This window comes from Dunckerocampus dactyliophorus, chromosome 5 (assembly GCF_027744805.1).
Source record: "Dunckerocampus dactyliophorus isolate RoL2022-P2 chromosome 5, RoL_Ddac_1.1, whole genome shotgun sequence".
Taxonomy (NCBI): Eukaryota; Metazoa; Chordata; class Actinopteri; order Syngnathiformes; family Syngnathidae; genus Dunckerocampus; species Dunckerocampus dactyliophorus.
The window spans coordinates 19,675,099-19,687,502 of NC_072823.1; the positions used below are offsets into that span (position 1 = coordinate 19,675,099).

The window sequence follows — 12,404 nt, forward strand, 5'->3', positions numbered from 1 at the left end:
CTTGCACAATTCAACATGTCCGAAAAGGAGTGGGAAGAAGCAGATCTTATCTAATAGGGGTTAGAGATGAGCTCGTTTTAGACAAGTATCCGTTACGGATAATGCATTTTTGTCGAGTACGAGCATGAAAAATCTACAGCTCGTCATTATCCGTAATTGTGATGAAGGAAAATCCTCATTCGTTAACTACTTATGTATTTACTCTTCACGCTGTGTGGTTGGCCAGTCACACACAGCGACCACCCGTCCCTAGACAGATTTGTTACAGCCAGAGAGAGAGAGAGAGAGAGAGAGTCACTCTTTCAAACACAGATACAATCCAGACAGTGACTCTCTGCTATCTTGGCTCAACTCCAGCTCACCTTCTCTATTTCGCTCTATTTCGGTTTGTATGATATTTAGTTAGTTGGTAGACATGTTGCGTTACATATGCGGTGCATTTGACAAGACAGAGTTGAGAACGGCTCATGTCACGCTCATGCTGTTTTTTTCGGTGATGCTTTGGCTTCCAGTGGGGTTGGTTGTGATGAACTTCCCTGGTGTGCATGGCGGATTTTCAATGCGTCAAATTAATGCCAAAATTCGCACACGTAAAAACCATAATCAGCGTGCTTAAAGACTACTCTCCTCACACTCGCAATGTCTAAATAAGCCCTCATTGCCCCTCCCTTTGCGCTCGTGGTATCTAAATAACCGCTCGCTCGTACTCACTGCCGCTCCCTCCTCCTAGTCACTCCCCACATGCGCGCGCTCACTCCCTGTGCTTTCTACGCGATCAGAGCTGCTGAGTTTTGGCACTCATGTTGATCACCCTACTCTACCTTTGATTGGCTCTAACCTGGAGACAGTAGGTGTTTAAAGTGACCAATCAGAAACCAGGGGTGTTGTGGGGTTATGTTTTCAATGCCTGCCCCTCTTTTCAATGAGTGCCAAAACTGAGCAACTCCAAGCACGTGGAAAGCACAGGGAAACTCATCACCAACGCATAGCAATCCCTGCACATGGGAAGCGACGAGCGGCTGTGGCCAGCTACACCGGTGAACGACATGCTCACATACAGAGCAACTTACAAATGTCCTACGCTTTTGACTGGAAGATTTGGAGGGCATTTTGGGGGTATCAAAGTAGTTCAGAGGAGGAAAAGCATCCATTTTTGGTCATGTACTCTAGTACCGGATATTGAAGATAAACTTACATAAATGTCTGTGTAAATTAATGTCAACTTACCTGATATGTTTACTCTGGTGCCAACAAGTTCCCATGCCGCTGTTTTTTTTCTCTATAGCTCTATATTATTTTTTACCTTTGTCAAATACCTCTGGGAAAGTATTATTTTTTTCCTTCATTTTTACCTGCGAGGGAGTACTGAGTAGCCTCCTGTCCGCTCATTGGTCAATCAATGAAACTCCCAATGATTGGTCCTCGTCTGGGCGACAGGGATGAAAAGTTGAACATGTTTCAAGTTTCTGGGATCATGTCGCAAGCAAGCGTGTGCATGAGACTTGCACGATTACCAAATTTAACACACACGAATTCCACTTGTCGCTTGGCTGGGCGGTGACTCGCAACAATCACCCTGCGCAGGTTCCATTGAAAATGAATGGACTGGAGGCGACGTCGACTCCCGTGTGTGGAGCCCATTTTTCAGACACTGTGAGAGCGAGGAGGGGGGTCTTTGTGCCCACTGATTATGGTTTTTAGGCACGCAAATGTTGGCATTACATTTTGCACTCCGCTGCATTATCTTTTTCCGACTTTGGCGAGCGGTGCTACCACAAAGCCGTCATCGCTCATGCTCCTTCCTTAGCCCGTTTTCCACCTAATACCTTTCCTAGTAACTCTAGTTCGTGGAACTAAAAGGTTACAAAATTGTGTCTTTTGTTGGCAATTTTCTACGTCAACAGCGTCCAACACAGTCAGAAAGACGTCCTCTCAGCGAATAATGAACTCATGTGAGTCAGACGAGCCCTTATGGTCCATTTCATCTGTAAATACCAATACATAAGTATAAACAGCTATGTTGAGTTCACATCGACAATGCCATCACATCCAATTGTAGCTTTAGAGGTAACCTATTAGCATTAGCATTCGTTGTCACTCGGCTTTTGTAGCTAAACAAATGACTACTAAAAAATCGTGAATATTAGATATGATTTATCTTTTTTCCATTTGTTTACTGCTTTCTCCCTTTCTCCACACATCTTCAGCTTTCTTTCTTCAGCTTTTCACCAGTCGAGTCGCCATCTCAAAGTCCAGCTGATCACATTCCTCTGTCAATACATTCAAAAGAGGCCCTCCACTTCTTGTAGCTTCGCATATGTACATGCTATTTGTTAAAATGAATGGGTGAGAGTTGGTAGCCGCACACTGGTTTAAACATGGCGGCTGAGTAGAAACACACAAATGCGTTCAACCAATCAGCATTCGTCGGCGCAGCCCGCTCCGCCATAGTTTCTGGAAATTTGCAGAAAGTACCTAGTGTTTAGGAGGACATTTGTCATCCCCTTGAGGAATACGGGGGTATTTCAAACTACCAGGGTAAATAGGAAAGTTCCTCATTAAGTGCCTGCGGGGGAAAAGGGGCTCTTGTTAGCACTGTTGTGATCATGTGGGGTCTGCATGATGGATCCAGCGGTGCTGGATAGAAGTGCTGGAAAGGAGTTTGGAATGGACTGCTTGCATCGGAGGTCTAATATCGGAGATTTTAGATGCAGGCTGATATCCGACATCAATATTGAATCTGGACACCTCTATAATTTAATCCTACCCCTTCTCCCTGTTTCATCAAGACATTGCAGGATTATATAATCGCTTCTTCTTTTCGGACCTGTTGAACTGCCTGAAAGTGTAAACATGTGATGTACTTTAACTGAAAGTTGAAAGTTTCCAAAATTCCCTATCCAAAGCGAATGTCTCCCCACATTTACTGGAATTTTTAATGCCCATTTAACATGACAAGATCACCTAAGTCCAATTCATACGTCTCACTAGCACAGTCTGGTTTATTTTGCCTAGAAAATCCTTCACGAATGTACCAATTTTTATTATTTTGTGAACAGTGTTCACTTTATATTGTGTACAAAAATGGACAGGTATGTTTCTAAATGTCAAGGGTACAAAAGCAGTAGGGTTGTCCCACCCAAGTGACAGCCTACTATGAAGTGCTATTCATCATGCCATGAAGCAAAGATCAGTATGTTATTCATTGTTAAGGAAAGCAAGCAAGATGCATCAGTGTGTTCAAAAACAATAATTGGGTCCAGTCTCTCCCGCCTCTCTGGGAGTGTCTCAACTGGTCTTTCGTCGCACTATGGCAACCAACCTCGCTGCTGCAGGACCCCACCCTCGCCTCCCTCTCCATCCTTCCATCTCCTCTCCTTGTGGCAAAAGCTCGGTGGTGTGAAATATTGATGGAGCGTTGCGGTGAGGCTAAGTCCGCTCTCCGCAAGCCAGAGGCGGTGGGGGCTGCTGCGGGGTTAAGATCAGCTGCAGCTCAACCCCCACCACCACGTGCCCACACCCTGCAGCATGCACCCCACTTTCCGCCCCCCTGCCCTCATGGCACTTGTCATGTCACAGTGAGACACCTACACTTGGCTGCTTGTGTCAGCAGCGGCCATGTGCGGTATCATTCGCTGTGCTATTTATGGGAACCCATGAGGCCGCCAGGAGGGTGGCAGAGAGTGGGAGAGTTTTTTTTTATGCAACACTGCAGCCTGCACTGTATGTTGCTCTGAATCAACCAGACACAGCTGCAAATAGACCGAGTTTGCATACATTATTTATCAAGGATGTGTATTTAGCAAAGCTCTTCCAATGAAATGCATACGTATATGTGGCTGTAATGCAGGTCCCTGGAGTTGTTCTTTGCAAGCAGCCAGAATAACAAACTCCTGTACGGAGAGCCACCCAGCTCCCCGAGGGCCAGCCGAAAGTTCTCCTCCCCTCCCCCTCTGGCCATTGCCAAGAACTCGTCCCCGAACCGACGACGCAAGCTGTCCCTCAACATCCCCATCATCACCGGGGGCAAAGCTCTCGACCTGGCTGCCCTGAGTTGCTCCTCCAATGGCTATGCAAGCATGTACTCATCCATGTCCCCCTTCAGCAAGACCACCTTGGACATCAACAAACTGTACGTGTCCAGCCCCATTACCAGCAAAATACCAGACGAGGGCGAGGACAAGAAGGATAAGATTGAGGACGCCTCGGTGTGCAAACAAGGTAAAAAAAAGCACTATCATCATAAAACCCCTAACTTTACTGACTTTATTATCATCCTATGGTGCAGATCTCTCCGTGCGGGAGGAAAGTGACAATGATCAAAACCAGAGTGATGATGCCGACCCAGAAGCCTCACCGACAAAGTCACCAACCACCCCAAAAAACGTCAAATGCAAAAACTCCTCAGGTACATGTTGTTCCAGAGAGTGCTGTGACGTCATTACAACAAGACAGTGTGTTATACAAGAGCAATGTATCCCACTCCGACTCACGCTCAGCAGCACCACACATACAGTATTAAACGTTTTGCTGTTTTGGATTCTTTCTGCAAAAGAGACACCGTGGCACTGCGTCAAAAGCCTAAGTCAACTGTGAGGAACATGCAGGGGAAGCCAGTGTTGGCTTGAGTAGGTGTCAGGGAAACTTGTGTCATAGCAACTACATCCAGAGCGTGTTTTCCCTTTCCACCCACGGATAATGAGGCTGTTTCGCCGCAGCCAAGATTATCTGTGCCTCCTAAATCTCACCACCACACTGCAGCACAAGGGGGGCAAAGCCGTTAAAAGTCAAGCCTTCCCTCTTCTCTGTAACAAAGTGTGATGGTTACGGAGTGTAAGAATGTTGACCTGTTGTGATGTGTCTGTATTCAAAGGTTTTTAAATAGCATAATGCAGAGAATCTGTTGAGTACTCTGTTATGCTGATATTTGGTGGCTATATTTAGCTGCAATCATCTTGAATGCCAACGCCTGCTGAAGAGAGGAGAGGCTGGTGTTGGTCTGTAGCGCCCCCAGTGGAGGATGAGAGCATAAAGTGATATGTTGCTTTGTGATGCCCCCGAGAGGAGACTTAAGGAAGGACAAGCAGTCAATTCTACTAGTGTCAATTAATGCCTTAATATATTATTTAATCACATCAGAACAATTCATTTTAAAAATATAACTAAGTCTGTCTTTTTTGGATATTTTTTTTTGGTTACTGTTACAGAGTTCTCTCTGTTCTCCTATAACAACGGTATGGTGATGTCCTCATGTCGAGAGCTGGACAACAACCGCAGTGCGCTGTCCGCTGCCTCTGCCTTTGCCATTGCTACAGCTGGGGCCAATGAGGGCACTCCCACCAAGGAAAAATATCGAAGGATGTCCCTGGCCAGCACAGGTACTATACATACATCAGAGGTCTCCAGCTTTCATCACCATTAGAGCTAATTTGACAACAACAAAGGAACGGTGAACTATATGTGTTTTATTTATATGACTGGCAACATTTCAATTGTACTTTACAAAGCAGATCTCCACTCTAACAGTGTGGTCATTGTCTTTATGCTATTTTGTGGTCATTTGTCATTAAATAGAGGCATATTGTCTGAATTGATCCGTTGTTAAAATAAGAGTTAAAGCAAATATTCTTTGACCATGGTGGCAAAATCAGGTGGCAAGCTCTTAGTAGCTCACGATCTACCTATTGGACACCCCCGACATAAATCCACCATCCGTCACATAAGCGCAGTAGCTTGTAGTGATACATGGGGCTTTATTGTGGCTCAGTGGGAGATTGTTGGTTCAGTTCTTACAGTTTAGTGTTGAGGGTCTCACAGGCTTATCAGCACAGTAAGCAAAAAACAAAGAAAATAAAGCTAAATGTTTAGAGGAGTGAAGACACAAACCATTCACTTTGCTTCCCAAGTTTCTTCTGAGGGGAAGTACCGAGGAAGTACCCACACCTGAAAGGGGGACCTAGGGACAACTACACCTAAAGATACTGGTTCCTGTCTTCTTTTCTGATCACATTATAATAAATGCAAAATGGTTACATCATATCCTATGAAGTAAAGCGTGTGAAATAAAACAATAAAATAACACACAAATGGTATCACATTGTGAGGACATCACGTTAGCATGGTCCTGAACTTCCTAAAAGCCCCTCCATATATGAAGATAATTGCATTATATGTGCAGCTTGTTTATGTAATGTGATGATAAAAGCTGCTTGTCTCTTCAAATACTTCCTGCAGGCTTCCCAACAGATCAGAGAAATGGAGACAAAGAGTTTGTGATCAGACGAGCGGCGACCAACAGAGTCCTGAATGTTCTCAGACACTGGGTGTCCAAACACTCTCGGGTAAATAAGACAGAAACTTTCATCAATAAGTAGTGACTTATGAGGGTGAGTTTCGGCCTAGAAACCATTAGTAAAGTACTGGTGCCACCATACTGTAAATGGTAGTAACTGGACCAAAAAACTACATAGTTATCGGCAGTGGCGGCGCTGGCCATCTAGACATTTCAGGTATCAACTTATTGCCACCCCCATGTGAGTAATGGTCTCACCTTGGCCACCCCAATGAGAAATTTCTAGCTCCCCCACTGACTATGGGTGCCTCATTTTGGTGCTAAATTAATGCAGACTCAGCGACCTGCAACAAGTGCTTGAAGTTGATGTGCAAGTAATGTCTCTGAACATTAACATTACAAAAAAAACATTTCACGAACTTCATTTTGCTCAGTTAATACACGACTCTTGCATGCAGAATTCACGAGCAAACATCCTTGGAACAGTAGTACATTGCCACAATTGTTTATTCATTATCAGCGAATACTCAAATTGTGCAGTTGACTGTAAAATCTTGCTTTTACGCTTTGAGTGTGGCTGTCGAATACTTGACCCCCGTTATACAAAGACAGAGGCAGCAGCGTGCAAATAAAAGTCCTTTAAATAATTACAAGCAGGTGCAAGTACCCACAGTAGTGCACTGCAGGAAAAGGCTCTGTGAATACACGCGGTAGTCTTGGGCAGTAGCAATAAGGAAGGCGTACGTTTAGGTGACAGCACAGGCGAAGTGATCAGAGGCAATGAACCAGCATCGTACCTGTGAAGACAGTAGGCTTCTAAACCGACCTAATTGCAATTGCCAACAGCTGCACACCACTGGGGTAAAGCGGCTGCAGCTTACCCCAGCAGGAAGTGCACCAAAATAAGAGCGGACAGGAACTGATCATTCTTGTCCTGCGGAGCATGACACTTGCGCTTTTGCTGTGATTTGTTTTGGATTTTATTTCATAGTAAGTATTTAAATTACCATTCTGTCCATGTCACAAAATTCCGTACAAATAAAAAGGCTTTGTTTTTGGTCAAAATATGTTTTCCATTCTTTAAGTAGTGGTAGCAGCGATGCCGTTTCAAGTACCGATTTGGCACCGGTATCAAATAATATGTAAATGATACCTAACCCTAGTAGTGGGTGGGGGCATGTTATTGTACACACCCATGCAATAGTTTTGGTCCTTTTATTCTCTAGCTACAGATACTAATATAAAAAACAAAAGGAACCATAATACAGATCAGGGTTTCACAGTTTCTAAGCTTAAACAATACTTTTAATCAGGGGTGTCCGAAATACAGCCCAGCAATATTTGCAGCCTGTTTTTAAATTGGCCCAAGGCATATTATAGAAAAAAAAACACAGCAAAAATGGGAAAAATAGAGCAAAAAGGTAAACATTTCTTTTAGCCTTTTAACAAATTAAAAAATATATGAAAAAACATCAACATGGCCCCCAGCATCCTTGTTGTTCAGTATAGGTAAAAGGTTTGTACACCCATGCCTTAAATAGTATAGGTTTACTGTATATGACTCCTGCTTTTATCTGTCCTTGTCCATCCAGGACTTTGAGAGCAATAATGAGTTAAAAACAAAGGTCATTGCCTTCTTGGAGGAAGTGATGCACGACCCTGAGCTGCTAACCCAAGAGAGGAAAGCAGCTGCCAATATCATCAGGTGCACCTTTAGCTGAGTCACTGATATGTATTAGTATTATTATTATTATTATTATTATTATTGTATAAATCCACACAGTTCCCATCTTACACTTGTTTAACTTCTGTCTGTAAGAACTCTAACTCAGGATGATCACGGTGACAATCAGATCGGCTTCGAGGACGTGACACAACTGGTTAGTGAAGTATGTAAGAGTGTGTTACACATGTACATTTTTTATGAAAATTATGAAAAAGAAAATGTTTCCCTTATGCACGTAATTCATTATGAAATGTCATAATATTGGAACAAATAACAATAATGTCAATCAACAGACTTCATCGATTTTTTTCCTGGTTGCATCACACATTTAGATTGAACAACCTGTTGCTAGGCAGAGTTCGTAAGGTGTACAATTATTTGTTGCACTACTTCCTTGGCAACTTGGGGCAAATTGTTCTGTTGCTTCACTCAGTAGAGAAAGGACAAAGTCAGACAAATGTACTTGAAAGAAATTACTTCAACTTATTGATATATTGTAAATAAATGATATACATTCAATAGTTTGGCATTATGTGATATAACTTGTATTTATGGCCGCACGGTGGTCTAGTGGTTAGCATGTTGGCCAACACAGTAACAGCCTGGAGATCGGGAAGCCCTGGGTTTGATTCTCCCCTGGGCATTTGAGTATGCATGTTCTCCCCGTGTGTGTGTGGGTTTTCTCACGGTTTTCCTCCCCCATCCCAAAAACATGCATGTTAGGTTAATTGGCGACTCTAAATTGTCCATAGGTATGAACGTGAGTGTGAATGGTTGTTTGTCTATATGTGCCCTGCGATTGGCTGGCAACCTGCCTGTCGCCCGAAATCAGCTGGGATAGGCCCCAGCATGCCCCCGCGACCCTAAAGAGGAGAAGCGGTATAGAAAATGGATGGATGGAACTTGGATTTATTTATATATATTTTAAATGTGCACGACTGTAAGAAAAATTAAGCATGATGTATCTGGACCTATGGGGTTCTATTACAACTTTTTTTTCTGAAGCCATAATTTCTGAGTAATTATTCATGTTTTTATTTATAGGCCATTCCAACTGCACATTTTTCTTTGTATTTGAGGAATATTTTGTCAACCTTTTACCTTTTTAGGTGGGTGCAGGCAAGGCCGAGCCCTTTGAGAACCATTCGGCCTTGGAGGTTGCAGAGCAGCTCACCCTGCTGGACCATCTGGTGTTTAAGGTCATCCCATACGAGTGAGTGTAATGATGACAAATGCCAACGTGTTGTCTTCAAAAGGCGGCAATTGTAACGTTCCTGATTGATCAACTCAACAGGGAATTCTTTGGTCAAGGTTGGATGAAGAATGACAAGAACGAGAAGACGCCCTACATCATGAGAACGACAAAGCACTTCAATGATGTATGTTGCATTCGAGTCATGCTGTAAAATCAATGTTGACTTTGAGAGCTAATCTTTCTTTCCTGGTCAAGATAAGCAACTTGATCGCCACTGAGATCTTGCGCTCGGACGATGTGGTCACCCGGGTGGCAGTCATCGAGAAATGGGTGGCAGTGGCGGACATCTGCCGCTGTCTCCACAACTACAATGCCGTGCTTGAAATTACCTCTTCCCTCAACCGAAGTTCTGTCTTCCGCCTCAAAAAGACCTGGCTCAAGGTGTCCAAGCAGGTGGTTAACAACACGACTATACTATTGAGCTGTGTGTGTGTGTGTGTGTGTGTGTGTGTGTGTGTGTGTGCGTGTGCGTGCGTGTTAATTAAATGTTACTGATCCTGCAGACAAAAGCGTTGATTGACAAGCTGCAGAAGCTGGTTTCTTCAGAGGGGAGGTTCAAAAACCTGAGAGAGGCTCTGAAAAAGTGGGTGGAACTTTTTCTTCACTATAATTTGGTGTTAAAAAGTGGTTCACGTGTGTTTTCCCCTCCAGCTGCGATCCCCCATGTGTGCCCTATCTGGGCATGTACCTCACAGACTTGGCTTTCATTGAGGAAGGAACACCAAACTACACCGAAGACAATTTGGTCAATTTTTCAAAGATGAGGATGGTGAGATGATGCTAAATACAAAGTGGTGGCATCATGCTTTCTGCACTAATATTTGTATAAACAATAATAATATAAATGACCATTTTGCTTGGCCTGTTTTCCAGATTTCTCACATCATCAGAGAAATACGTCAGTTTCAGCAAACAGCATACAAGCTTGACCTTCAGCCAAAGGTTAGCATCTCATCAACTAAAATGCTCATTCTTGTGTCTTGTGACTTCATTTTTACCTTACTATGTTTACAATTTTGTAGGAACTCATACAGTAATTTGGCAAACCGCTTACATATTGGATATAATCTTTTAAAATCAAGGGTGTCTAAAGTCCTGCCCAGGCTTTAATAATGATTTGGAGTGCATGAGAAAGTGGGAAGGAAACGGTAGCTCTCTTCGTCCACGTGGTAATTTATTAACAAGTATATTGCACAACACAGCAGCAACAGAACCAATGTTGTAATAGTGTTGAAGAGTAAACTGCTCACCCAGGATAAATGCTACTGATGAGTTCATTGTACAACAGTACAGCAAGTGTAACACGCAGCTGAGTAGTACAACCAACATATAAAAGTACATGCGGAGGTAGATAGAGCTGCTGGATGGTGACCACTCATGATACTTAAAATTCAGCTTCTAGCACCTTCTACATCAGAGGTTGACTATAGCCACAGCTGCTAATGCCAATGTTTTTAACCCAGTGCTTCTTAGAGACCTCAGCGGTTATTCGCTTTATGTAGACCACACACCCAGCGACGAGAGGAGACGGTGGTAGAATAGAATAACGGCATTAATTGGAGCATTTACATCATTTTTGTCCATTTTAGTGCAAACAGTGGAGTATAGATTGAATAAATAAATTGACATAGATATAAAAGGAAAATAAAAGTGACATGAACGTGTATTTAACGTTTTCTTTGAACTTGTTTTGTGCTCCAGGTAGCCCAATACCTACTGGATAGGAGCTGTGTCCTGGATGAAGAGAGCATGTACGAAGCCTCACTCAGAATTGAGCCCAAAGTGCCCAACTGATGGGGTTCAATCGCTCCATGTTATCTTCTCTGTTAATATTACATATTATATCAGTTCACGTGCACACATCCACTTTTGCATAGTTGTACATGCTTATGATATTTGCTCTTCTGTACAGTAGATGTTTAAAAGGTTGTTTGATGACACGGAACATGTCTTTTGTTGTATAGTTTTCCTTTAAAGCATAATAACAGAGGTCACCTTGGTTAGTCACATTCATATCCTTGTGGCCAATGACATTATTTTGCTTTGCGCTTCATTCACAATTGTCTGCAACTAATGTAGCATTGTAAAAACTGCATCAAATCAGGTATACAAAAAAAGAAAAAGAGCACAGCGAACACAGAGATTATGTGCAAAGAAAGACGGTGGGAACGACGGTGTGGTAACCGAACCATCTCTATGCTTCCTAAACCAAAACAAAAAGGGGTTTGTCTCTTCATATCTGTTCTGCAACAGATGTTCCCAAATTTTTTGCACCATAGACTATTTTTATACTGACAGCATCCAGGACAAAAACTCATAACATATAAAGAAACACAAGCTATTGTGCCTCATTTGGTCACATCAACTAAAATTGTAATTTTGACAAATGGTGAAAGGTGGTGATGACAGACTGTTACCTTAGCTGACTAATAATGATGTTGAGTTGATCATTTATAATATTCTGTTTGATTATATATCACAGTTGGGTCTGTGGCAGGAACTGCAGATTAATAGAAAATTGCTGGAAACGGATGCTCATCAATATTTCTTTTGTGTATTTTTGTTTGTCAAGTTGTTTCTTGGTCTCCTGTCTGACTGTAGAAAATGTCATATTTATTTCTCATCAAGATGGGTTTGAGTTCTGTTGTTTATTATAAAGATCTTCTGGAGTACAACAAGTTTGTTTAAATAAAATCTAATTTTTTTTTTTTTCAAAAAACACGGTCAGTGTTGTACATTCAGGATGGGCGATACTTGCGTAGAGTAAAAAAGGTTGTTGCTCCTCTGTAATTAAAAGACAATCTGTCCATCTTGCTGTTCCAGTGATTGTGGAACGTGACAGTATATCACTCTGTTATATGCATTCCTGTTTATTAACAATACGATCAAAAAAACATAAGTGAATGACCTCTGCCTGCAACATTCAAACACTATTTTTGTAGTAGTATACGAGAGTGACCTGCTCTTTATATAAACATGAGACAGTATTTTGTACCTTGTTGTTAATTCACTTACTGAAATGTGCTGTACATTTTGTACATGCAGCCCCCACATATTTCTCAATGTGCAACAATGTAGTCCTTTAAAACACACATACATACATATATATATATATATATATATATATATAT

General features: G+C 42.3%; 1 protein-coding gene across 3 annotated transcripts in view; it reads left to right on the top strand.

Moving 5' to 3' along the window:
- The window catches only part of rasgrf1 (Ras protein specific guanine nucleotide releasing factor 1), a 34,179-nt gene extending 21,919 nt beyond the window's left edge, over nt 1-12,260 (top strand). For 2 of the 3 annotated variants that reach the window (XM_054776785.1, XM_054776787.1), the window contains 13 exons: nt 3,851-4,221; nt 4,289-4,408; nt 5,208-5,378; nt 6,235-6,341; nt 7,885-7,997; nt 8,112-8,181; nt 9,128-9,231; nt 9,313-9,397; nt 9,469-9,666; nt 9,777-9,856; nt 9,925-10,042; nt 10,147-10,215; nt 10,975-12,260. In XM_054776785.1, coding sequence (XP_054632760.1) covers nt 3,851-4,221; nt 4,289-4,408; nt 5,208-5,378; nt 6,235-6,341; nt 7,885-7,997; nt 8,112-8,181; nt 9,128-9,231; nt 9,313-9,397; nt 9,469-9,666; nt 9,777-9,856; nt 9,925-10,042; nt 10,147-10,215; nt 10,975-11,067 — 1,699 coding nt within the window. In that variant the 3' untranslated portion in view covers nt 11,068-12,260. The remainder of the gene's footprint in view (nt 1-3,850; nt 4,222-4,288; nt 4,409-5,207; nt 5,379-6,234; nt 6,342-7,884; nt 7,998-8,111; nt 8,182-9,127; nt 9,232-9,312; nt 9,398-9,468; nt 9,667-9,776; nt 9,857-9,924; nt 10,043-10,146; nt 10,216-10,974) is intronic. The other variant, XM_054776786.1, reaches the window with a different exon arrangement.
- Nucleotides 12,261-12,404: the final 144 nt, after the last annotated feature.